This window comes from Alligator sinensis, unplaced genomic scaffold (assembly GCF_000455745.1).
Source record: "Alligator sinensis unplaced genomic scaffold, ASM45574v1 scaffold1162_2, whole genome shotgun sequence".
Classification (NCBI taxonomy): Eukaryota; Metazoa; Chordata; order Crocodylia; family Alligatoridae; genus Alligator; species Alligator sinensis.
The window spans coordinates 217210-245027 of record NW_005843013.1 but is presented as its reverse complement, the minus strand read 5'-3'; the positions used below and the strand labels follow the sequence as shown (position 1 = coordinate 245027).

The window sequence follows — 27818 nt, the reverse complement described above, 5'->3', positions numbered from 1 at the left end:
ACATTTTCTCATTTGCTTCTGCTTTTATTTCTTTTTCTGTCTTCATCTTGAATATTAACTTTGTTCCATATGAGCCCACAGCACATTCTCTTCCATAGACAACTAAACTAGAAGACAAAAGAGTCCTTTTCCCTAGTCACAGGCAAATAACGTTGGCTTAACTTTAATATTGTGCCCTTTTCTATGACAAATGCTATCTTTAAAACACACTTGCCCCGAGTTACATCTTCAACAGGAATTTTAAGCCACATACATGAAATTATTTTTTTCAGAAGTCCCAGTTCCTAGGATGACCATATTCAAAGATCACAAAATGGATTTTGAGGATTTTTTAAAAAAAATTTTGGCCTCCACATACTCTATTTAATGTGGTGACTGACTAATGTGACAAGCTGAGTATATATACTAATTATTTTCTCTTCAGGCCTACTGCCCCAATTAGGAAAACTAAAAACAATTGTTTTGACCTGGCCACAAAAGTCTGCTGGCTGGTGTATTACAGCAGTGACATGATATACATAAAGTTAATAAAAACTCATGAGAGTCATGTTCAGTGAAATGCTAGTGGTTAATGAGTATTTTAGTTGTGTGTCTCATAAATCAGTAAGCCTCATTTAGTTTCCATTTACATCAGACTTCAGAGTTTATTTGTTGATCTTGGGCTGAAATACTCTCTGCCCTTCACTGGAAATCAACAGGGATTTAGTACAGTTTGTTTAAAAATGACTTTTTTTTAAAAATTTTTACAAAAAAAAAAGATTTTGGCTTGTAACCTTGTTTAACCGATCCTCAGATGAAGAAAAGATAGGCACTCCCTTGGGAGAGGTGCTTTTCCTTTTTTTTAAAAAAACAGATCCTTTTTGTCTCCAAAGCAAATATTTGGTGTAGTTGGAGGTTCTGAGTGCACCACAAGAACATGCAAAATTGTCATTGATTACCTTAATTGTTTAAACTGTGATCTTTTTTTAAAGATAGTATTCTCTCTCATAGGGATTCTGTCATTAGCACGTATGCAGCTAAAGCAAGAGCTACGTACAAACTGTATCACTGAGTGAATATATATTTGTGTGTGTAGGATAAACTGCCTACTGCATTGATTTGTACAATGCTGGCTTTGTGTGTGCAGAAGATTTTGTAGGAAACTGCTGGCTGTCAAATGAGCGAGAAATGAAGAGTAAATCACAGTCATGCAAATGATGACAAATAAAAGTTGCTTCCATATGTCTGTCTTGTGAATTTATTATGGTATTACCTTATTTTTACAGACATCTGATTAACTCCATGGGGAGAAGGAGAGGTTTGAACCTTATTAAGTGTAATAAAGTGTTCAAAATATCTTTAGACCCTGAGTCAGTGAGAGCATTTGGGGGGAGAGAGGACCTGTATTTTATTTATTTTGTAGTCTTGAATGTATGTGTTACATTGTAAGAAGTTAAAAGGAATATTATATGAACAGCATTGGAAAGGTCTTGAAAAACACTATTTGCCTGTAGATGGTAGTTAACTATCAGGTGTCATACTGGGCCATGGGCAGCCAGGACTCGGGGTCACCCAGGGTCAGAAGAAGCAACCATGATCTGAGGAGAGCATGCAGAATCTGTGTGGGGGGGAGCCAGGAAGCTCTATCTTGGGAGCCAAGTCAGAGAGCCAGAGGGTCAGGCAGAGCATGGGGTCAGGAGGCCAGCTGGGTCATTTATCCAGGAGTTCAAACCAGAGTTGAGTCAGGGAGCCAAAGGATCAGGCCAGACTCTGAGTCTATGCACAAGCCAGGATAGGTAGCCAGAGAATCTGTCGGAGAGCCAGTGGAGACACAAGCTAAGGGTAAAGCAGCGCAGGTAAGAGATTGAGCCTGGTTGCTCAGACACTTTCCTCTTCCAAGTCAGGTTTTTTTTTAGGAAGGGGTAGAGGGTCATCTGACCCTCACTGGTCAGGGAGTGGGTGGGTGGTTGAGCCCAGATGGGTTCTGACCATCTATGTCCACCCCAATGTTCAGCTGAGGAGGTCATCTTCTTGTGTCTCCACACCACATTTGACCATTTTGTTACGTGCTTGTGCTGGTTTATTGTACTTTGTGAGATCTTTCATTGTATACGTGCCTACAAGTGGTGGGCATTGCAGCAGGTGGCACACATGCCTTCAAGCATGTGTTGCATAGTCTGAGGCTCTGTGCCGCAGTCACTGGTGGTTAAACCAATGGTATAGCCTCACTTCTTCATTAGTTCCTTGGAGTGTCCAGCTCTGGTATGTGGGTGGTTGAGACATCACCATTTTTGCCATGGTTCTTCAGCCCCTGGTGGTAAGGGCTCGGCCGCTGGAATGTCCATTTTTTTGCTGTCAGGGATTTTCTTCAGCCTCTCGTTCCACATCTGTAGTCATGTCTCCTTGATGTGGCATTGAGAGGTTGGGTGCTGGTGAAGAAGCTTCTGCATGACTTCAGACATTGTGAGCTGTGGCATGGTCATCAGTGGGCGTCTCACATCTTCACTTTGTCTTGATCATTCTATCCTGCTGGCCACCGCTCTTCTGATGTCAGGCGGAGCAATGCCAGCCAGCAGGTGCACACTGTTTAGACTGGTTTAGGTTGGTCATTTGTATAGATGTTATAAATTGGAACCTACACAATTGGCAATATTTGTGGAAACTGCAACATTGGTAGGTTCCCATGAAAAAGCGCACAATCAGTGAGTGTGTGTGTTGGTTGGGGGGGGGGAATGGGAGGGAACTGCAAACAAAGGCTGGGAAGCACTAGTGTCTTGAATATAGCATAAATACTCTCTGTTGGTGAGAGAACATCTGCATCTACATATACTGCTATATTATCTCCTACAGCAGCGTTTCTCAATCTGTGGGTCACAACTCAGAAGTGGGTCGCAAGAATATTTCAAAGGGTCATGAGCTGCAGCAGGCAGAGGGGCAGTGGGAAGGCGCCTGCCCCTTCCAGCAGGGGAAGGGGCAGAGGGAGCTGCGTGGCTAGGTTGGTGGCACTCAGGCCGGTGCCCGTGCTTGTAGGGGCAGAGTGGTCGGGAGATGCTGCTTGGGGGGCAGGAGGGGCCCTGACCAGGCTGCCTGGCACAGTGTGGGAGCCCCAGCTCAGGGAGGGGGGTGCCACAGACCTCTCCTCCTCCCTCCAGCCTGTGTTGGGGCCAGACTTGCTCTGCTGCTGCCTGCATGAGCCAGAGCTGCTGTAGCCACTGTGCTCCAGCCCAAGCAGGATGGGGGCAGCTGGGGACCCCTCCGCCAGGGCTGAGGAGAGCAGGGGCTATGGGTTGGGAGTGAGGGACACCAGCATGACCTTGGGGGTGCAGGGGACTGGAGGTTGGGACAGGCTGGTAGGAAAAAGGTTGAGAACCACTGTCCTACAAGACTGCTGTAACCTGGGCTCACTCGTAGTTTTTGGTCCTCAGAGGCTGACTTCGTGTGGATGCATTTAGTACTACTAACTACAGTGAGGTTGCACTTACAGTAGGATATTTTTATGCACATGACTTGTATAGTGGGTATGGTTTGGGTGGTGATAGCTGTAGTGCAGAGGCAGGGAGTCTTTCAGCTGGCAAAAGCTTTCTTTTCCTATGGCTAGACAGATAAGGCCTTCCTAAGAAAGGGGGAAGTGTTTTGAATAAAAATTTAGTATCACATTGTAACTTGTTCCTGTAGAATGAGATAACTGGTCATCAAAGCAGTGTCTGTCCTTGCAGTCCTCTCAGTCTTCACTGACCCTAGTCACCCAAATTGGAGCAATGCCCACCTATGCCTTCTTTGGTCAGTCAGAGTCTTGAACATGGTGATGCCTGTCTTTGTGGCTTTCTGGAGGAATTACTGTGCTGTGTATCAGGGAATAAACACACAACCCCTAAAAAATCCAAACTGGTATTGAATTGACACATTCTGAAAAACAGTGTTTGATAAGTGCATATCCCCTTGGTGGGTAGGTCTCTAAATACATACCTGCCAATATGTATTTAGCAACAGAAGTTCAAGGTCATGGGCAGCCTCTTCAAGGCTGTCAAGAGGTGGGGCTTTGCTACCCAAACAACCACCTCAGTGATCAAGGCTTCGAGACGTAGAGGATGGTTTCAGGTTAGATGTAAGGAAGAATTTCTTTACGGTAAGGGTGACCAGAATCTGAAATAGACTTTCCCAAGGAGGTGGTGCAGTCCCCAGCCTTGGAAGTCTTCAAGAGGAGACTGGACAGACACCTTGCTGGGATCATTTGATCTCAGCTATATTCCTGCCTAGAGCAGGGGGGTTGGACTTGATGATCTTTTAAGGTCCCTTCCAGCCCTTAATTTCTATGATTCTGTGTTTGTGCCTAGGAACAATGGAGCCATCCATATAGTGTCTAGGGATGACACTTTTCCCAGGACTTTGGTATGTATGGAATTTCAAAGACAACTTGTTGTGATACCTCAGCTTTCCCTCAACAATAGCTGTAATTTAAAATCTCCCCATGGGGCTGAGGATGAATTAGCCATACACAAGAATTAAGTTAATTTTATTTGCTTGTCATCCTAATTAATTGCACACCACAAAACTGGGTGTGTGGGGGCACACAGGTTTTCTTGTCTTGGATCTTGTAGGATCTGATCTGAAACCTGTTGCTGGCACAGGCTTTAATTTCCTTTTGGCTCTCAGCCAATGACTAGATGGAAATTCCACATGTGTTTGCAAAACAATAAGAAGAGAACATGTTTCTTTTAATTGTAGGATGGGTTTTCCCCTCTCTGTGAACTTGTGGCTGTTTGAAGCTTGGCCACTAGTTAGGTAGCTCCTAAGTTTGTAGTAAATACAATTTATTATCTGATAGTATCAGAAACAAACAGCACACACATATACATACATATTCTTTTTGCTCCTACAGGAAGGGTTATCTTTACATATGCAATGACTGGCCCCTGGACAGCATGAAGTCTTCAGTAAAGACTGAAGGGGATGACTTAGTATAATGTTAGCATGCATTTTCTGCATATGTTCTACATGAATGTTCATAATGTTTTCTTGGAGAATGTATGCCAGCCTGAGCCCATGGATAAAATTTTATTTGCATTTAGAAACTTTGGCCTGCCTTAGTTCCATATTTGGGAACTGTGCTTTGTTTCTAAAAGTAGAAATGAGAGTAAGGATGGAGGCTTCCTCTCGTTTTCACTCTAGTTTGTAGTATGAAAACCATTTTCAGAATGCTTACCAGCAGGGGGCACTCTCTGAACAGTCTTCCAGGACAGAGATTTTCTTCAGCTAAAAATCAGCTATTATCTTTCAAATGTGCAACTCTTACATAAGAGTCCAAAAAGCAACACATTAAGAAAAAATATAAATGAACATTACTTATGTAAAAAAGACAAAACTAAACAAAACAAAAAACCCTGGCAGCCATCTGACGGCAGATTCCACATTTAAAGAGTGCATTTTTTATTAATACGGATACATAGAGGACTTTGGTTTGATTCCCAGTCTATGTTCTTTCCCCTCTTCAAAGGTCTGCATTGGCTGAAAAGAAGGTAATATATTTTGGTGTTAATTCTCTTGCAGAATTAAGGAAGTTACATTTAAGTCATTTTTCCCATGATGGCTTGGGTTGTCAGAATCCTGTAAGTGGAAGTAATCTGCTGTAGGAAGAAATGGGGAGAGCCTAAAACTGTCCGGAAGCAAACCCAAATGGAACAAGGCTATGCTTTGAGACTAGTCACTGTGTGTGTTTTTCCACTTTTTTTTTAATATCTATTTTTAAAACTTTCCAGTTCACTTGCTTGGCTTGGATGGTGATTGCAAAAAGAGAGAATTGCATATGCTGATTAACTCAGTTTGTTCTCAAATAATGATGAAAATCCCACACTTTGATGTATAATTGCATTGACTTTGTGCTAGTGTATTTATTGCATTACTCCTTACACATAACATTGAAACTTAAGTCTCTGGTGACCATTTAGTTACAACAGGCAAGTCTATTTACAATAGAATAATGTAATAGCTAAGAAAATGAACTGCTATTTGGTGATATGTTCATTTGCATTTTACGATGATTAAAGTCATGAGGGGAGGAGGGGTCCCCCAAGGCTCCGTCCTTTGGCCTATACCCTTTAACATCTTTATTAACGATGTAGACATTGGTGTCAGAAGCAGACTGGCCAAGTTTGCCGATCACACCAAACTTTGGGATAAAGCATCCATGCCTGAGGATAGGCTGGTGATCTAAGTTGACTTCGACAGGCTCAGAAAATGGACGGATGAGAACCTGATGACATTCAACACTAAAAAATGCAAGGTACTCCACTTCAGGGGAAAAAAACCCCACAGCATGCTTATATGCTCAGCAGTGCTACGCTTGCTAGCACCATGGCCAAAAGGGACTTGGGGGCTATGACTGACCACAAGATGAATATGAGCCACCAATGCGATGTTGCAACTGGTAAAATGAGCAAAACTCTGGCTTGCATCCATAGATGCTTCTCTAGCAAATCTCAGGATGTCATCCTTCCACTGTACTCGGCCTTGAAGAGGCCACAGCTGGAGTACTGCATCCAATCTTGGGCTCCACAATTGAAAAAGGATGTGGAAAAGCTTGAGAGAGTCCAGAGGAGAGCCATGTGTATGATCAGAGGGCAGGAGAACAGGCCCTATGATGAGAGGCTGAAAGCCATGGGACTCTTCAGCTTAGAAAAACAGGCTCTGGGGGGACCTGGTGGCTGCCTATAAGTATATAAGGGGTGTGCATCAGGATCTGGGGGCACATCTGTTCACCAGAGCGCCCCAAGGGATGACAAGGTCAAATGGTCACAAGCTCCTCCAAGATGGTTTCAGGCTGGACATAAGGAAAAACTTCTTTACTGTCCGAGCTACAACAGGGTTTGAATTATGGGGGACTGGGTGCGGGGAGGCTGAGCCGCCCCCCCCCAAAGAGATGAGAGCCCCCCCAGTAAGATTTGAAAAACATAACCTGGGAGGGGGCTCTGATTTTATTAGGGCATCATGATGGGCAGCCCTCTGCCCCCCCCGGGCAAGAGTCAAAGTGTAATTCGAACCCTGGCTACAACATAGTGTTGAAGAAAAACTAGGAATGGTACTGTAGCATCCCAAAATTGCAGCCTGTGGAGCCAGCAGACATTGACAGTCTATTATCAGAAGATAAGTAATTAGCAATGCCAATGCTTTGGGATAATTTTAAGAAAGAAAAGGGAAGGGCTCCTCTTAGCTTCAAAAACTCTTGCAGCTTTGTATTGTCTACACTTTGCTTAGGCTGTTGTGAATGCATGGTAGATTATACAAGCAAACCACTGTTTAGGTGTCTGTCCATTTGCTTGCCCAAGCAACCCATGCAAGTACAAAATGATACTAATTGCATCTGCAGTTTGGGGGGGGGGTGTCACATTTTATGTTCCTGCACTGAATGTTTTTTTAAAGAGCTTGACCTTTAAGTTATTGCCACATGGCATGTGATTGTTGAGGTGAAAGCCAGCAGCCCACACCTCTGAGTTGTGGTTTGCATGCAAGCAGACACAGGAAGACTGTCCTGAAGTGGTTCCACTTTTGAAGGTTATGTTTGCACTCAGAAGAGGTAGGTGGTGTTTTTTAACAGGTTTTAAGTTCTACAGAAACTGATGAGATTGCCAGAGAAGAGCTGGTATGGCATGTGACTGCATTATTTATTATTTTCCTTCTAGTAGAAGGCTAACTTCTGTTTTGAAGAGCTTATGCTTTATGACAACAAACAACATGTGGAAGATAAGACAATGGAAGACGTTACAAATATATACATATTTTAAAACAAATCTTTCTGTTAAATCGATACATAGCCTTTATACCCAACTACTCCTCTATCATTTCAGTATATGTACATACTGGCTCTGTTTGATTCCAGCCGTGACTCAGGCGCAGAGATTTTCATGAGCTTTTTCCCCACACTAGGGGTATCTGTCTCTGTTCCCTGAAAATCTCTTTCATCAAAGGCTGCAGAAAGGAGCAGCAGGTCTCTTGTTTCCTTTTTTTCTTTTCCAGCAAGTACAGTTGTATCTTGTTTGTAAAGGAGTGTAGAATGACTTCATCCAAAACCAAGCTGCTCACAGTACATTCTTGTGAGCTACTTTTCCTCCCCTCTGAGATGCTCTGACGTTACTCCAACCTTGGTAAGAAATTATCCAGCACTGCAGTCATGATGGTAGCGGGCTATCCCACAGGTTATGCAATTTTTCTTGATATTATAGAACCATAGAAAATTAAGATTGGAAGGGATCTCAGGGGGTCATCTAGTCCAACTCCCTGCTCAAAGCAGGATCATCCCCACCTATATCATCCCAGCCAAGGCTTTGTCTAGCTGGGTCTTAGAAACCTCCAAGGATGGACAGTCCACAATCTCTTTAGGTAGCCTGTACCAGTGTTTTACTACCGTTCTCTTGAGAAAGTTCTTCCTAATATCTAACTTAAACTTCCCTTGCTGCAACTTGAGACCATTGCTTCTTGTTCTGTCATCTGCCACCACTGAGAACGGTCCAGGTCCAAATAGGAAGTTAATCAACAGGAAGTTAATTTCAACCTTAAACATGGAGAGATATCTTCTTTAGTTTCCTGCATGGAGCATTCCAAAGAACAGACCAGTGCAATCCAGACAATTATCATTCCTAAACTTTGGACGCTTAAATCATTCTGTATTCCTGTTTTGTTTGTTTAAATACATCCTATATGAATTAGTAACTAGGTGTCAATGGTCATGGGATTGCTTGCATCCAGACCAAGTAGAACTTCAGACTTTTGTCAACTGGTTGTATTTAACTTATGTTCTATGAGGAAGAGGGGATGAAAATGCCAGATTATGTCTTTTAAAGTCTGGCTGATCTGTTGGTGGGATCATCTTCCTCTGCACTTGCTTGCTTTAAATGTTTCATTGCCTTCCACCATCACTCCTCTTCCTATTGAGTGAATAGAGTATTTCTTTTTGAAGGAGAAGGAGGGATCATAGATGACCTAGACACATAAAAGAGCAGAAATATGAGCTACAATTGTACAGCCTCAAAATTTCCTGTGACAGTGTTTCCACTCTTGATTTTCACAACCAATTCTACTACTTCCACTTTATCTGACATGCAGAGCAGCTACCCTTTCTACTCTTTCATTTCTCTCTTTGCGAAACATATGGAATCTTATGCAAAATAACCACAGTAAGGAACAATTTTATAATGTGACATAGTATTGTAAGACTCAGTGATTTGAAATAGTAATTACAACAAAAGCACAAGAGAACTATCATTACCAATTTTTTCACATGCGGATGGCTAAAGATAGGCTCCCAAATATGGGTGAAAGAAAAGCCAGGCTCATAATCTCTGATGTTTGCTGTTTCTGAAGATTCAGGCCCCCTGTCTGAGCACCAAAATATGGATGCAGGTACCTAAAGTGTGACCTTTTTCTCAAGTATCAATGCCTCATTTGTGGCTTCTGGAACAGTGATAGTCAACCACACAGAAGGGTTCAGTTTGAAGTCACTCACTGGGAGAAGGTTGAAGATGAAAGTTTGTATTCACAATCGTAAAATCCAAGCCATTATTACCACCAGGAGGTGAAGAGACAAAACAAACGCATCTGAGTCCTTTGCATTGCTGCTGCAATTAGGATGATGTGAAGGTTGACCTAAGAGCAAAAAAAAATGTATGTGTACAATCAGTAGTCAATAATTCCCTATTTAAAGACTTCCTAGGCTGTCCACTTCAGATGTTTGCCACCTTTTTAGTTCAGATTTGTGTCAGATTCAGAAACACAAATAAGGTCAACAGCCTGCTCCTTTCCTGCCTAGGTACTGGGGGTATATTGTACTAGTTCTGGATTCAGTTATTCTGGACAAAGCTAGTCATTCTTGAATAGTAGGGATAGTTTCCCTCCCAAAATACAAATGGGTATTTCACAACAGCTCTAAAAAATAAGTGCGTGATAGTAAAAATCACTGTAAATTTGAAACAGCTATATTTTATGAAGGGAATTTTTTTTTAAAGTTTGCATGCTCATCTGCATTTTAACTCATTTGAAAAATTCCATACAGCTTTTGGAGTTCATCAGTAAAGATACAGGATATAGGACTGCAGCAGAATCTTTTTCCCTCCATAAGACTGATGTACAAGACAATATATATAAATGTATAAAGCACATTGGTTGTGGTAATTTCTTTATGCTTTGGATTTTTTAATATACATTAAAGTGTTCTCCACTTCCACACCAGTAATATTTGTTTATACCTTAATGGGCTAACATTACCTAAAACAAAAAAGTATAAAATGCACAAATGGCCTTTCTCTGCTTAGGGTCCCAGATCAAGTACTTCTATTTACAGTCCTCAAAGAGCACATTTTAAAAATAAATTCCAGAGGATAAAGGCATTTTTCCTATTCTACTTAGGTCATAGACCTTCTCTGTAAAGACCAGGTTGTGTTCTATATAGATTTATATGCTGATCTTATGGCTATAGTCTCAAAGGACCTCAGAACAGTGTATTAAGTAACATGACTTACAACTGTCAGATTGTTCTTTTTCCCCATCCCCTTCCCAGAAGACATATTACGTACAAACATAATGTGTACAACTCTTTAATTTCTGCTCATCCTCAATATATCTTTAGCATGTAGGTATAAGATTGTAATGAGTTTTCTATCCAGACTAGAGCTTAAGCAAGTTGCTATTAGACTAGAAAGGGTCTGCTCTGAGCCCAAAAGTGGCAATACAACCATCCTAGGAATAGAATAGGATCTTGGAGAGTTTAAAAAAATGACAAAAGAAAAACAAAAGGATGTTTTGGAGGGGGGGAGGTATGTGTTTGTTTTGATTTGATTATGGCCTCTCCCCACACATGAAACAGTGAATAGCTGCCTGAACTCTTGGTAACTAAAGGAAAAGTACAGGTTCTTATCAGGCATCTCACTGTATTAGGTGGTTCCCAGAAAGAGTCTGAATGCCAGACAGGCTTCAGCAAATGGGGATAATTGTGACTGATGGAAATATAAAAATTGAAGCTAGTGAATGAACTTCTTTCTGCACTCATCAACATTTTCCAGGAATTTTATTTTTATTGTCCCAACTTTCTTTTGACATTTCAGGCTTCTGCCATAAAACTTGATACCATGTACTGTTGATTGGAGACAACTGCTAAGCTTTATTTATTTATTTATTTATTTATTTAGAGACTTCATTACAAAATACCAGAATTTTCTCACAAAAAAAAAAATCTATCTGAAAAAAAATGCTTCTGTTTTGGAGGAGGAGGAGAAATTGTCAGGAATTTTTTTGACCAGCTCTATTACATATTTCTCCTTTAAAATAAAGGAATGTGAGCATGAACTTCTACTCTTCTTCCTCCCTATTTCTGTATCTTAGTTTTGCTGTTGCCAGGAAATTTTCCCTTCCCATCAAATGAATGTGACCCCTGGGGGACTCGTCATCATTCATGTGGAATGTAACTAGCAAGAGAGGTCTTGTTGGCTTAGCTCTTATTTATTTATTATTTTGGTCTGGTAACTTTGTATCTTAGTCGACTGCAAGGAGCAACATTAAAGATGAAGGTCAGCACTCTGAAATTACCCCATTGTCCTCTGAGAGGCTGTTGGGTCAGGAGCACTTTTGCATTTTGTACTTTTTGCTGATTTTTAAATTTTGAGAGGGCCATTTCCTGCAATTTTAAAGATGCTTATTGCAAGTGACCTACTAAGTTGAGAGCTGCTTCTTCTAACGAGACCAAAAAACAATGTATTTCTTTGCGTTTGTTTAAGATTTTGGTGTTCTCTCTTTTTCTGTGGCCTGACAGTGATGTCATGGTGTGTGTGTGCATGCTTTGTCAGCTGTACCAGTTCAGGGCTACTGATTCGAGAATTGACTATGTTGTTGATCTAACATTAAATCAGTAAGGATGCCTCACAAAATGTAATAGTTTTATGAAGCAAATTAGGAATCTGAAAAGCTAACATCAATACTTCAGGCCAGTGGGGGCCAACCCTTTTGGCAGAGTGGCATAAAATAATCACATACCCTCCCCAAGTGCCACGCTGATCCTTTTCCCTTTCTTCTGCCTGTCATCCTGCTCTCTCTTCTGGTTCCCGCTCTGAACTCCCTTCCCAATCTGTTGCTATGCATTCTGCTTCATGCCCTGCAGCCCCTATATGATCTCTTGCTCTTTCCGCTTCTTGCCCTATCTGCTGTCTCTGTCCCCTCCATTATCTATTGCATGGCGCACACACAGGTTGTCCAAGCTGCAAGTTGGCCACTCCTTCTTTAGGCCATAATTAGGATAGGAAGGAGAGAATTTACTGAGGAAGATAGCTCAGAACTGGAGGACATTTGCTTAACGTACCATATTTCCTAACATGCAATATGCATTTTCTACCCAAATCAACACCCCCAAATTAGAGTATGTGTATTAAATAGGGAAGCTAATTTTCTGCCCAGGATAGAAGCTCCTTGCTTTGATTTTTGCTCTACGCTGCAGCAGCTGTGGTATTACTACCCAGGCAACTGAGGAAATCAGTTGACTTAATGTTTCATTGCTTTTCACTACGGAGGTGTTAACGATTAATGATCATCTCTCCTTTGAATAGTCTTGATATTCCTCTAATTAAGTTAACCTTTTTAGGGCAATTTTGCTGCCTGCTAGCTGCTCATGGCCTCTCTCCTCCTATTTCACAGCCCGGGAGACTATTTATCTTTTTTAAAAATCTTAGATCCACCCATGGAGACTAATCTTCAGCAGCAGCAAAGGCTTCAGCTTTAGTTAAGGAGGAAAGGGAAAATGAGTCAGTTAAAGATTAGGCCCTGTCCCTGCTCTGTGCATCCATAACTTACGAAAAAATATTTTTTTCTTCTTTTTGCCTTTCAAAAAAGAAGGTGCATGCTATTCGGGGTAGGGGTGGGGTGTAAGAAAATAGGGTACAGTTATTCTCCACTAGCTCTCCTATGCTAGAAACTCAGCACCCTGTCTTGTCTTTGATGTTCTGGAAGTACTTGGAGACAAACATGCAAGGGTCAAAGCATTTAATTTTCTTCTTATAAAACTAATGTATCTGCAAAACTCAGATTCAGATGTCATAAGTCACATGATCAAGAAGTTTCTACAAAGGACCCTAGTGCAGCCAATTATATAAGGTAAATAAATAAGTTTAGAATTTAGCAGCTGCATTGTACTACAGAACTGTACCAGGAAAAGAACCATTTCAGTTTTTCTTGCAAGGACTTACATGAAGACATCTGCCCTAAGTATTATTAAGGCATCTATTAATATATTACCCAAGTGCCTTTCCAAACCTTTTGATTTAACAGTTCATCCAAACTAAGGGTATTTATGGAGAAGTTCTTTTGTCCATTCTAAAACCCCAGTGGCTGCCCATTCGCTTGAACGTGTGTACATACGTGTGCCATATTAGCAACAACAACAAAAAAAGTAAGGGCTAGTGGCTGCTGGCACTGTAATTCTTTTTATTATGAGCTTGGACTATTCTAGTGGTAGATGTATTCTCATCTAGGAAGCAAATAGGAGTTTTTTTTTCCCATGCTGAACCCGTGTACTTCCTAACGGCATTTTGTTGGGATCAGTAAGGAGTATTGCCAATGAGAGACAAAACTGAATCTTTATTGGGCCTCCCTTGCTTAGAAGGGCTCATAATGAGTCATACAAATAAGGGGTGAAGGAAACCCTAGCTTACCCTATGGCTTTTTCAGTAGTGTATAACTTACCAAGGTAAAGAGAATTCCCTTCTTTTGGCTGGATATCTTGAATTTGAAAGAGAACAACATTCAAGTTAGTCATGTATATATAAGCAAGATGAAGAAATATGTTTCCTAGACAGAGCTGGGAAGATTTTTTTGGTATATTTGCCAAGGAACAGACTTTTTTTGGATATCGCAAAACAGCTCACAAAATAAGGTCAAATTTGATTAATAGCTTTGGCCAAAGATATGGGATAAAAATCATTTTAAAATTCAACATATTTTATTTTTACATTTTACATTTTTACAAACAAAATGGTTCACTTTGGAAATTACAAAATGTTTTATTTTGAGGCTTTCCAAATTACACTTAGATTTTTTATTTCAAAACATCATGTTCCCTTGAAAAATGGACCTAATTAAAAAAAATAAGTTTTAGGACAGTTTATATAATCTTTTGAAGAAAAAATTCTAGATATTGTGTTACATAAAACACTGAAGCAACTGTATTTTGTTTTTCCCAATGTTAGCTTCCCCACCCCCACTATTTTTGTATTCAGCTACCAAAAATTATTATCTTTTCCAGCTCTGCTCCTAGAGAACTACAATCTTTATGCAGTATAAGTAGTCAGCATTATTCAAGTATTTGTCACGACCTCACTTATTTTCATACAGAAGAAAAGATCTTTATTGCATATTTAATTAAGTCTGTGTCCCATGAGCTATTGAGATGGACTGACCTTGCTGCCTCCTTTTCTGTACAATGGATTTTCTCTTTACTTTTCAGCAACTCAGATAAAGTCACAGGTGCAAAGGTGCAAATAATTAATCTGAAAGTATACAGACTCTTTTTCTGCACTCATATCAGTGAGTCTTTTCATCAGCTCCACTGTGCTTTGTCTCTGGCCCATGCAGGTCAAGCTAATCTTGCTTCATTGACTGTCATTCCCCATGCCTTCCAGTAGCAAAAGGAAAGGGTGTACTCAGTAGCATTTGTAAATATCAATGTCCAAATTCTGGAAAAAGTTTGAGGTATGTTTTCTTGTCAGTGTCATTAAAGAGGGGAAAGTGGGTGGGATCCTTCTTTGGACCATTGGATCCTATAAAGATGTGCAACCCTGAAGCTTCCCAAATGTTCTCCATCTTTCCTTCCTCATCCCATATCTCATTCTTCCAATAAAATCACAGACTGGAGAGATTAAAACTTGGAGGAACTTAAATTTGAAAAACTGTAATCATCCCTAGCAGAAGCAACATGCAATTCCATCATTACAATAAGCTCAGTGGAGAATCATCCCTCTTCGCTCCCTCCCTTTAAGTTCAACTGTTAATAGTCTTACCTGAGACATTCAGTCTAACTGCATGCTTCCCTATTGCTCTGGTCTCTCCATTTCTGTAGATGCAGGTATACACAGCTTCATCACCATGCTGAACTTGAGAGAGTATTAGAGAAAAGTTACCATGCTCCAGCTGATCCAAAAAGAGCCTGGTTCGGTTCTGATATCTTTTAAGCTGATTGTTCAGTGATTCTGCCCCATTATGAAAAAAATGCACTACTGATGACTCAATCTGCCAGTATATTGAATACTTCTTCATGTCCAGTTTTTCAGATGTCTGATTGGCACAAGGCAGAATAGCAGTGTCTCCATTGATTGCTTGGTACAAAGTTGGTTGAGGAAGCACTGTAATAATAATAAAAAATGCTGTGTGAGAAAAAAGGTTGATAGTGTCAAAAGAAAACTCCTGAGAACTTTGGAGCACCTGAACTTTCTATTTCTTACCTCTCAGAACTTTTGATCTAAATTTATCATTGACTGTAATGGTAGCGTACCAACTTCTGACACCTTGAAAACAGAAGCTATCTGCCACCAGTAGTAGATGTAGTGGATTCCGCTTTATAGAATCATTGGTTAATAGAATCAGCTGCTTATTTGAATCAACATGGGAAAACCAAAACCATTTGTATATTATTACATGTAAAAATCACTCATATTAGAATCACAAGTTTTGGGTTTTAGGATCATTTTACCAGAGAAGCCTGGGGATTTTGCAGCTTTGTGAGGAGGCCTCTGCAGACTGGCAGAGTTCCAGCCTGCAGGGGGCTGGGTGCGGAAGGGAGGGAGCGGGAGGAGGGCAGTCAAGCAGGGGGCACCATGGGCATGTACTTTACAGCCTGGAGAGCAGCTCCCACAGGTAAGTGTGGTGGGGTGGAAGGGGCGGGGAATTGAGCCCCCGTAGGGAGGGAGGGATGGAGTTGGGCAGGGCTGGGACCCCAGCAGGAAGTGGGATGGGTGCCAGGCTCCCTGACAATGAACTCCCTGTGTGCATGGTAGCTTTGAGGATTGCAATCCCACATCATTGCCCTCCCTGCCCATGCCCACCCCCACCCCACGCACAGATTTGTGGGGCATGGGTCCCTCCCTGTCCCTCCAGGAGTGTATGCCACACTGGGGAGCTGGCTCCACCTCCCTCACCCAAGCCCGCAGTGACCAGCAGCAGGTGGGGAGCTGGGCTCTGCTCCAGTGCAGCAGCCGTCGCCTCCTGCCGGGGTAAAGGGGCTGTGGACTCGGGTCCCTGGCAGCTGGGGCCCCCCTCCGGCAGGGCTGGTGGGTCAGGGGGCTGTGGGTGGGGGCAAGGGGCACCAGCAGGGCTGTGGGGACTGTGGGGGGCAGAGGAGGGGTGAGATGCCTGAGGAAGGCTAGGGGGCTGTGGGGGAGGAGTGAGTATCTGTCGTTTTAAAAAAACGGGTCTCCTTTTAATGGAATCAGCTGGTTAATAGAATCAAATCACCATTTCCCAAAGTGGTTCCAATAAGAGGAATCTACTGTACCTTCTACGTTTATCTTAGGTATTTTGAAGTCTCCTACTAATTGCAGCACCTGGGTGCCTCATACTTTTTAATGGAATTATCCTTGATAAATTTTATTAGCTCCTAAATTTGGAAAATATCCGTCTTGAGGCTTATTTTCTATGATATAGTATGGATTTTAACAAAAGGTAAAGATAGCTATTGCACTTCCTTTTTGATACAGGGGATTGAGTTTCCTGTTCTCCATGGGCCTGGCCTACAGTCTGAATAGGATTATGGCAACTGATGGCCCCTGGAGGGGCTAACTGTCCTTTAATAAATACCTGTCGGTTTGCTCACTACTAGAGTTCATTGCAGCTATTTATCTGGAAGTGATATGACCACATTTGAGAATCAATAATAGAAAAAAACAGGTCAGTAGAGCTAACTAAGTGACCAGTCTTTTAAAAATTGTGCCACATCCTAGGCACCTACAATGGCTTCTGCATCTATACTCTATGGGAGTCCAGAATAGTTCACTCTGTTTTAGTTTGTTACATTTATTCATAGGACCTATGAAAACCCCAGAAAGCTGGAATTTTAGCAGGTCTATGTATTTAGGGATGTGCCCTCTGCCATGGGGATATCTGAAGGAGTGTGAGAGAGTGAAACTCTGTGCTTTCTATATGGGTGCTCTCTAAAGATGATGGACTCAAGCAGAGACTGTAAAAAAGAGTCTCCACACCCAAATGCAAATGCAGTCCAAAGCTGAGACAAACCATGCTAAGTGGGTTTAACAAATGAAAGGGGGAAGTGCCCAGTATGATTCCTGATCCTATTAATTTTTTAAACCTTGTCTTCCAGATTTTTTAATATATTGTAATTTCCATGGGTGTGTTTGTTATGAGAAATGAATGCAAAGGTCAGTCAAACTTGAACCTTTCCTGGCTGCTGTTCCCCCTGTCACCAAGTGTGCAAGCCCTTACTAGCCAGGACAGGGATGATGGAGGGCAGGGGGTCCAGTTGCTTTTGCCCTGTTGCACCTGCAGTTGGTGTCAGAGGAGGAGTTAAAAGGAGAGAGGGACTTGCTCAGCTGGGCATTGACCAGGAAGATGAGTGGAGTTTAGCTTTTGCTTTCCTCTAGGAAAAGCTTCACTGTAGCCAGGAATTTTGGCTATTTTGCTGATGGGCAAGTCTCCTTCAAGAGGATGACTACATCTGCAGAGACTGACTGAAAGTGCTTAGATAAAGATTGGGCCTGTGTAAAAGAGTGGTACCCTGCCAGAGACTTTCCAAAGGATCCTATTTTGAGTTCCTCGTTTTTCCCCCCTCTTATTCTGGGTCCTTCCTCCCTTGGAAGGAATAAAGCTGGAGAAGTTCATAGCCAAGAGATGGTGCTTCTGCACTGAATTCTGGGACAGACAGTAGCAAAGCGCTGGAGGCTCCAAGGTGGGGTGAGTAGCGTCCTATTAGACTACAGTTTTCTCTCATCCCTGCCGTTTCCATCTTGTCCTCTTTGCTCTATATGCAAAAAACATTGTACACCACTCGCAACCCTGGAAACAGTGGATGTACAGATATAGTGTTTACTCTTGGATTCAGCAGTTCTTCCAGATAAGAATCTTTTTTAAAAAAGAGTTGTTGTTGTTAACACTAGTGAGACCTTTAATGGGTCAAATTGAAGATGAGTTTGTTATGCTTTTATTATTGTATTCTGATGCATAATCCTCTGGGATTCCTGTTCTGTCATAAGTATTACAGTACTGCATTAATGTCCCCTGGTTCACTATTGTGTGTCAATGCAAATCCAGTAGAAAATGGGGAAGCAAATAATTATAAGCATGGGAAGTGGGGAGAGGAAAGAAGGTTTTAGAAACGAGCAATGTTGAATGTGTCTTTTGGATGTAATAGGCAATGTGTCTAACAGTTCATGAGGTTAGTGGAACAGAAAATACGCCTGCAATAAAGGACAAAACACCAATCCATTTCAGTGCTAAAAGTAGTGCATAGTGCACTTCTTCCTTGTCTCTTTGGTTGCTTAAGTTGTGTCATGTAGAGGGTTAGTAATATCTCATTTCCCTAAAAACTCTATGCTACTCTTAAATGTAACATGGGATGTGTGACAGATCTGAGCATCTGCAGGCTCAGCACCTCATTCAGAAGAACTGAACTTAAACAGCTTCAAAGGAAGAGTGAATCAGAAGTTTTATTAAACTTTCCAGTGTCTTAATGGTGGGTTGCCGTGACCCATGCATCAGTTAAGGTGGTATCTATTTGGCAAAAGAAACGCTCTCACCTCACAACATGGGGACTGACAAGGTGTATTAAAAATTAGAATTGTGTTTTTAGCATGGTGAGACAGATCAAACCTGTATGAGGGAATCCTCCCCTGACCTATTGCAAAGCCTTTGGAAAATAATGGTGCAAGCCTTTTTATAATTGTTCCAAACAGAAAAGTTACTTCATATGCCAATTACCTTGCAGATAATTTTCTTTTTAAGTATAAATTCTTCATGTTTGGGGTTAGGCCTTCCAAACAGCCACCCAGCTCTTACCAATAATTCAATCCAGTAATAGTATGGCGCACTGCATTTATATAGGGTCATAAATTATGAAGCGCCAGGGGCCTTTGGATCAGGCACTCATATTTCACTGTTATTCCCTCTACTGAGTCCAATAACTTGATACAGTGAACACTTGAAATAATCAGAGAGAGGTAGTTAGCTATGTTAGTCTGAAGGCAGGGTAGGGTGGCACCAAACCAATTAATCTTTGAAGTGCCACATGCTCCTGTCTTTTCCCTGATCTTCTTTGTTGAGGAAACAGATCTAAGAGAGCTGATTCTATGGAGTGCAATTCAGAATGATTTCATAGATGTTAGGGGCTGGAAGGGACCTTACAGATCATCGGGTCCAGATCCCCTGCACTTGGTTGGACTATGACATGTACATTCAGAACCTGTAACATTAACAATGCTCTGAGAACCAAAAATATGTTAATCTGCACTTTGTAGCTACATATGCAAAAACTCAGTAATTCAGGTTGTGGTATACTTACCACCAGGTACAAACCACAGTAGTAAGCAAGTGATCAAGTGAAGGACACCTGCCCTGTGTAATAAGAGAAAACAAATTTAGAATGGTCTTGGTTCTGCAACTTGGACAATTGCTTTGTTAATCTAATACATTTGGTACTTGTTAAATTGCACCTCTAGCCTACACCATGCATATTGCTATTATCTATATACAAACTATTATAAATGTCATAGTTTAGGATCTCAGTTGCATTCTTTTACAACTGGGGTTGCGGGTGGGGAGCAAGATGTCAGTCATGGCTTTTTTTTTCTTTCTAGACCTAAACTTTCCCACATTGTGGGTTTTATTTTGTTGTTGTTGTTGTTGTTGGGGGTGAGGGTTTGGGGGGGCGGGGATCTGGTGCACCCAGTCTGTTTTATCTTTATTGTGTTTGTCTGATCAAGGCTGAAACACCAGGAATTGTCATTACTATTTTTAACTAACTCTGCAAATGCTTCCACCACCTGACCAGCTGCAATGCATCAAAAGGGTTACTAGGTTACCTCTTCATTTTTGCACCAGTTGCTGCAAATCCTCTCACTTCATTAAGTTTTCCATGTGTGCCTCCTCATAGAATGGTGATGCCTCTGTGGAATAACAAGGTGAGAAAGACATGATCTCTGCTGTCAGGACTTTAAGCCAAAGGAGAGAGAAGGAAATTCTTGTTATCATAATTTGCTATACTACTATGTTTTGATTCCTCTCTTTCCCCTACAAATAAAATGAAGGAGTTTTAACTTTTTAGCACCATATAGGATGGGGAAGATTCACAACTCTCCAGAGGCCCAAGCGTGGATCGTCAGCCCATAATGGGGCTGCCTATGAGACATCCACCTGGGATTAGAGTTTAACCACCACGTTTAGTGCACTGCTTAGACTAAATGACTCTGCCAAGCACTGAACCAGCTGCACATCTGCAGGTGCAGTTAAAGCTGCATGGACTGCTTCAGTTTAAGCGAACTCCCTAGTATATTCCCCTTTCCCCTCCCCCTCCCCTTTTTATAATGGTTAAATTGAACCAATCCTCATTTCTCAAGATTGTCGCAACCCCGCCAAAGAGAAGACACTGCACTTCCCCCCAAACCTTTATGATTCAAGGAGGAGCAAATGTTAGAAACATAGTAGTTCTTCAGTGGTACTAGGGCAGGGAGGGCTGTGGAGCAGATACTGGTGAGTCAATGACATGGGGCCAAAGCCTGCCACAAACTACACTGTCATCTGCTGCTGCTGGTGAATTATGCATGCGACTTCCAAGAGTAGATATGGCCTTTAGAGTAAACCCCCAAAGAAGCAGTGAACAAACGGTACTGGTATTCTTGTACTTGTGTTCCAAAGATGAGTTGTAAGAGAGGCCTGTTTTTACCATTTTCCCTCCTCTGTTTTGCTAACCCTAACTATGCATAATTTCATTAGTACTTGGAATATAGTCTTCAATATTGCAATGTTTTGTCCTGAATCTTGTGGCTGCTTGGGCTGATCTGAAGGCAGAAGCCAGCAGTAGAAAGAGCCCAGGCAAATTATGAGAGAGAAGCTTTTTCATCTTTCAGAGGCAGGGTGGGATTGATTCCATCCGCAAATCTTTTTTGACTTCCTTTACACCACCCCTCCTGCATGACAATAGGCTGGGTTGCAGAGAAAGCTGACTCATGGGAAACTAACAGTTTCTTGGTACAGAACATTTCAAGCTGAAGCAAAATGCCAGTGGTTAAATTAGGGATTGTGACGCCCTCTTTAAGGCAAAGTAAGCTGGGGAGCTCAGAAAGCACTGAGAGGATGAAGCAGCTTCCTTCCTCAGCCTTGGAAAAACTCTTCATGCCCAGCATGAGTAACTTGTTACCAATTACTGAATACAAGTTCTCATTTGTTCGTGTTTTGTTATGGGGGAAGCAAGTCGATGTTAGGTGTGGGCTGAGCAGCTTTCCTGACTGGATTCCTTTCTCCCTAAGCCCCATCCTGGGTATGTGGACCTAGACCCTTGTTTGTAACCATCTTAGATGTCTTATTGTGCATGTTTATAGGTGGATCCTTGTGCTTTCCTTCCTGTTTGTGAATGCTATGGCCTTCCCTTATATGTAAAATAATACAAGGACAATGTTCCCTGAGCATTTTGCCCTTTCTTCCCCCCATGTTATCTTAGTAAAGGCACCAAGCCACTGGAGGTCAGACCAAGGATGGTGGTGATTCTATGCCTATGGAGGGACTTTACATGGGGGACAAGTGCCTGCAAAAGGGTAGTAGTAGCTGGGAAAACAGACTCCTGAGAACAAATAAAGATCTGCTAGAAAGGATACAACTGTATAGTCTACAGGAGATAGTACTGTTTTAATAGTTGTCATTTATTTTTTTTCCTTTTCACTAGGCACTTTTCCAAAGCCTGATGACTTCAGTGTGTTTTGAAACTTGGCAACCTTTCCATTTATCATGCCATGTAATGCAAAGGCAGTGTATTTCTAAGGCCTGGGCTTTTGCTATCTTTTTTCTGAATCTTTACAGCTCTAATTGGTTTGCTTCTGTGAAACGTCTTCTTGGGACTTTTCCCCAATTTTGTTTATCCATATTCATGAGAGAGAAGGAGCCTCCTAATGCAAGCCTTCTCCAGTGGTGGCAGGAGAAAATATTATTTGGGGCTGGGGGCGTGGAGGCCAGTGCAGGGTAGTCCAGGGCCACCACTTCCTCCTGGAGGGCCGTTGAGGGGCCAGCATGCAGTAGGGGTGCTGGGCATGGCGCTGTAGTGGCAGGGCATGGCAGTGGTATTGAAACAGTGGAGTCACATTTGGGAGTACTAAGCCCTGTTAGCCCTGGCTTTCCATCCCCTATGGCCTACTCAAGCCTAAGCACATGAAAGGTATCTATCACTTTGTAGTCTAGTTGCCTATCTAAAGGTACTTTCTAGTTCTTACTTTTTTAAACTTAAATTGGCTTTGCACTGTTTCAACTATGACAGTGCAAACTGATGCATGGATCTTTTTATTTTTGTGTAAACCATATTTATTCCAGTTTAATTTTAATTTTAAATGGTTTCCTAGATCAGTTAAATTGAAAGAAGACATTTTGGCCAGGGACACTAGTAACACGTAAATTGATATAAGTGATTGGAAACTGGTTTAAACCTGTAACAGAACAGAAGTTCAGTGCATGCAGGCCAATTGCAAAATGGTGGGACCTGGTTTAAGATAGAGCTGGAACAATCTAGTATCAGACTTAATCAGTTTAGGTTAAAAGAGTCTATCAAACTTCTGTTCCAGATTCCCACCCAACTCAAGTTATCTCACAGTCCCTTAGCATCCCAGGATGCTTTCCAGCTCCCTGCTAACCCTGCCTCACAGGGCAGGCAGGTTAGTGAGCCAGCTGTTCCTGCCCCCAGGCTGTTACAGTCCAGAGGCAGCAAAGCCTCTGGTTCTCAGCCCAGCTGGCAGGGCACACGGGGGCCAGCAAGTGGGGAACGCTGCAATATTTCCTCTAAGGCACGGGTGAGCAAAATGCAGACTATCATTGAACCAGTCTGCAGGGTTGGGGGCAGGCTGTGTTGCAGAGCTTCCTGAAGTATGCAGACCCCATCTGCCAGATCAAGGGGGCTCTGTTTTCCACCCTTGCCAGCTGCCCCCCCCGGCTGCCATGCCACCCAGCTAGGGTGAGGTACAGGGGAGGGTCTGGTGACTGCATGGGGTTGTGGGGCATGTGCCTGACAGCCAGCTGAGGATGGGCCTGCTCAGCTGTCCTGGGCTGATCTGCATGCTGGGAAATGAGAGATGTGCAGGGCACCCTGAGCCTTCTGGCTTGGCCAGTGCAGGCATTTGCTTCCTCCCCGCTTCCCCTTTCTCCTCTCCTGATGACTGAGTTCCCTTTGCTTTTGATTCAGTCTTTGTAGCTTAAAGAAACTCATGAAGGTTAGACCAAGGCAAAAACCCTGATCCATAATTAGTCTTTGGAATAAGTTTCTAAGTAAGGGGGTTTCATTAAATCAATTTAAAATAACATCTTGAGTTAAGATGGTGTCACTTTCTTGCCTAGAGCAGGTTTAGGAGGATATTTCAGGTAGTTAGTATTTTTTATGTAATTAGACAAGATTTACAATGGAAGTTTCCTACTTGTTTCTACTTGTTTCTGAAACATCACATAAAATGTAACAAACAAACTTTTGGCTCTAAGTCCCTTGTTCCCCTTCCTCTTGATGTTTCTTAAAATTGCAAAATGGAACAATGTTTTCTTTGTTATAGCTTAATAAAGGAATTTTGAGACTTTTTAAACACAGGGTTAAAAATTGGGTGGCATTTTCAAGGAAGCATAAAGGCAAGTCAGTCTCTTGTATTACCATATCATGTAACTGGAGGGAGGCTTTTTGTTCTAATTTAATAAATGGAAAAGCATTACTACAGCATTTAAAGTTTACCTGGTACCCAAAAAATAGAATAAAGGGAAAGGGGGACAGATATCTCGAACCATACACATTTGTCCACCTTTTTCCACTAAAAAAAAAAAAAAAGGTAAGTAAAACATTCAGCTTGGCTTATTGAGGTACTGCTTTCTCTCCTAATTTTAACATCAAGATTTAGATGCTGAACTTCTACACTCCAATTAACATGATGGAGAAAAGACATTTAGTTTTGGTTCCCAACCCCCTCTGCTTGCCTCATCTGTGCAATCATTCTACCTTGATATCTAAACAGAGGAACATGAAAGCTGAATGCACAAATAGAGCTCAACATCTAGCCTCTTGGAGAGAGCTCTGATGATTCAATAATTTATACTGAAACCTGGCAATATTCCCAGCCTTCTCTTCTATGCAGAGGACCTATAAGGGTAATGATAAATTCACTTTGAGTGGCTTTTGCAACAGTTCAAAGTTGGCCCAGGTGCACCTCATGTGAAGAACACAGTGGGCAAAATCCAAAAGGATAGGAGATCCTACTGTCCTTAAAGAAAAAAAGAGAGCATGGAGTAAATGTGATTAACTAATCTGGAGGTAACTTTCTGGGGACTTCCAGGTTGTGGGCAGGGCTTTGGCAGGTACTGCTTTATTTATTCTACCTATCGCACAGTGCAATTTTTCAGCTACTGAGAGCCTTGGCAAACAAGCTGCTATGGATGCATCCAGTTTCAGAGTGATCTCTGCTGTCTTGAGCTGCATGCTAGAAATGGGTGATTGTCAACCTTGTTAGACTCGAAGTACAGTTCAGAAAATGTCAGCTCTTAGCTTTTGCTTGTATTTTTTACTATAGAAAAGTAACGGAGCAGTTCCTTGGTTGCCAAGGACTCAGACCACAGCAGGTCAGATGGCTGTTAACACTATGGATTCCTATTTGCAGTCTCTGAGTGTGTTCCCACATACAAGGGCATGTGTTTGCCGCAGCAAAAATAGCAGCAGCACAAATGTATGCTGATGCTTTTTGCCATTGTACACACCTTTGTACGTGGGTTTTGGTGTGGAGCAAAATGCCCTACTTTGGGGAAATGGCTATGCGCTGAAGGAGCTGGGGTGGAGCTAGAGGAGGGGTGATGCTCTGCCAGCAGCCAAAGTATCTCCCTAGAGGACTGAACCTCCATGTCTGCCATCAAGTGCTCCTGTGGCATGTACCACGCCACTCTTTTGCGAGGTTTTTTTGCTATTGGGGTTTCCTGGTAGCAAATTTTGGCCTTGCATTGCAAATTTGCAGTGTAGGGCACGTTTTAATGTGCTGGGCATGAAGTTTGTAGTGCCACAAAGAGGTCTGCGGTGCCACAAACTACATGTGCCTGCACGTCTGGGTCCAGCCTCTAGGTTTTTCTTGTGAACCATATGTAGATGTTTGGACATGTAACAATGCTAATATTGGATGGCACCCCAGAGCTCATGGCATCCTGACTCAGAATCACTGCTATAGAATGTAACCAGTTGACAGGTCAACTCCAGATTGGGGACTGAATCTTCGTGTATACTATAGCAGAGCTTGGCGCATCTGTGGGATGGATGGGCTTGTGCTCCTATGCTGTTCTTTCCCACAGTCCCAGAAGCTAATTTAACTTTTGACATAATCTGCTGAAGTTTAAAGTCTGTAAATTTGCTCTGGTTTTCAGTAGCCTTGTAAAGGGGTGTTATGCTAAGCTCTGAAGGTACCCAGCTGGCATAATTTGTTCAAACTTCTGTTCTGATCATAGCCAATTATATGGAGTAAGTGGAGGTGCTTGCTGGACTTCCCCATGCTCTTGGAATTTCCAGTTACTTACTTGTGGTCCAAGCTGTCTGGACCATATTCTGTCTCTAAAAGGTCACTCATAAGGGAGACTATTTCAGACATCAGTGTGGTAAAGCAGATGTTTAACTGAAAAGGAATAACTAAGTAGCAGTAAATTATATTCTGCACAGATTCCAAAGCTATTACAGAGCCTATCACATGCACTGACTACTTTTTTTTTGGCAGGGTTGTAGAGAACTCAGATTTACTCTTCCTTTCAACCTTATAATAAACTTCTCCCTGCTTTTAAAACTCCTATTTGATGTTTTGCACATCAGTCCCTAAAACTAGGGAAAATGGTTTGCACTCGGGATAATAAAATCTAGGTGGGTCAAACCAAAGTGAGGGTAAAGCAAATCCTAGAGCTGATGATGCTTCACAGAGATCATCCTGTTCTAGCTCCTGGGTCATGCTCTTTGGTTTTCTGAGTGAGGGTTTGTTATATTTTGAAATTCTCTGAGTAACTTTCTGTGTCCCGAGCTGTGCGCACACCCATTTCTTTGTGTAATTTCTGTCCAAATATGACAGTTTTTTTGTAAGGCAGCCTTGACTGGTGGTGACCAAATGTTGCTGCTGTCAGGGCTATTCAGTCACTTCTGTAAAATGTTTGGTCTGGGTGCAATTTTCAATACACCCAGAGTTAGTGACAATCACTATGTAAATGCCAGTTGTAGAGGATTTCAAGTGAAATGCAAATGCTTAAAGGGGCATGGATACCAAACTGCTCTTTCTCTCTGAGAATAGAAGTGTATAGGGGACCTTAAGCTGCTGTTGCCTGTCCTGGACTTCTATCTCCAAGGTTAACTTGATTCTTTACCTTTAATGAGCAGTGGCTAAATCATTTTAAAATGGGGTTCTGTCCATTTTATAGTGCACGCACACACTAATATATATAAACTATAGTATATTTTAACACATTTCATATATTTTTATTATATATACTGGGGGGGGTGTGTACATTTAAGCAGACTTGCTACATATGGCACATAACTCCTAGATTTGCTATCTGTTGTAGAAAAAACATGGTAAGAAGTCCCTTTTCTCTGTTCCTTTAGAGAGAAACTACTTTTGAACAACTTCATGTGGCATAAGAGGTATAGGTTAATGTGTTCTCAAATCAGCTACCAGTACACTTCTGATAGAAATCATTCTAGGTTTCTGAAACCCATGGAGCCTTAATGTTTAATTGGGCCCTGCAAAAAATCATCTTGCAAATAGAATTCCACCACATAGTTTCTCCCAAACCCCGTCTCATGCCTGTTAGGTTAGACTTGGATCCTGATGCTTATTATGTGGGATAGTCTTATTTATGCCTCTTTGTGAAACTTTCAAGAGAAACCAGAAGTGAACTCTGTTCCGTTGTCGTGTCTGTCTCTGGCAACCCAGAAAACAGTTCCTCTTTTCTTTTGATTCCCTTCTCTTCCCCTAAGAGTTTCCGCTGTCCCTGCCTCATCTGTTCCACACATTCTATATTTCTTACACTGGAATTGCTCTTTAATTTTTTTTTTTTTTTAGAAAAATGAAGGGGAATGCCTTCCAAGAACTTTTTTTTATTTTATTTCCCCTTAATATGAAAAAGTTCTTTATGGGTGTTAACAAGGATGTGGGCATAGGGGATCCAGTAGATATAGTCTATTTGGATTTAAAAAAAAAAAAATTTTTTTTTTTTATGAGGTCCCTCCCCAAAAGGTCTTAATCTCCACCCCACCCCAAAAAAACCCCCCAACCCCAAACCAACAACACAAAAACACCCCAAAACGAAACTAAGTGGCCACAGGATTGCAGGGAAGGTCCTTTTAGGGATGCCATTGGCGACGCATAGGGGGTGCACATGGGTGCACATGCACCCCCTGAGATTGGTCGTGCACCAGCTGGGAAACCGGAAGTGCCGCCAGAAGCATACTTCCGTTTTCGCCGGTTTTGCTGCTGGTGGTTCTGGGCTTGGCGATTGGTCACTGAAGGAACCCCCCCTGTCTGCAATCTTGGTGTTTGCTGCTGGTGGTTCTGGGCTTGGCGATTGGTCACTGAAGGAACCCCCCCTGTCTGCAATCTTGGTGTCCCCCCAGACTTGGGAGGCAC

General features: G+C 42.0%; 1 protein-coding gene across 5 annotated transcripts in view; it reads right to left on the bottom strand.

Moving 5' to 3' along the window:
* Positions 1-8385: 8385 nt before the first annotated feature.
* LOC102378998 (myelin-oligodendrocyte glycoprotein-like) overlaps positions 8386-27818 on the bottom strand; it is a 43777-nt gene continuing 24344 nt past the window's right edge. For 4 of the 5 annotated variants that reach the window (XM_025193083.1, XM_025193082.1, XM_025193081.1 and 1 more), the window contains 6 exons: positions 20031-20114; positions 19511-19563; positions 15006-15347; positions 13693-13728; positions 9476-9615; positions 8386-8952 (listed from right to left, as the gene is read on the bottom strand). In XM_025193083.1, coding sequence (XP_025048868.1) covers positions 9506-9615; positions 13693-13728; positions 15006-15347; positions 19511-19563; positions 20031-20038 — 549 coding nt within the window. In that variant the 5' untranslated portion in view covers positions 20039-20114 and the 3' untranslated portion in view covers positions 8386-8952; positions 9476-9505. Of the gene's footprint in view, positions 8953-9376; positions 9616-13692; positions 13729-15005; positions 15348-19510; positions 19564-20030; positions 20115-27818 lie in introns of all 5 variants that reach the window. The other variant, XR_003092020.1, reaches the window with a different exon arrangement.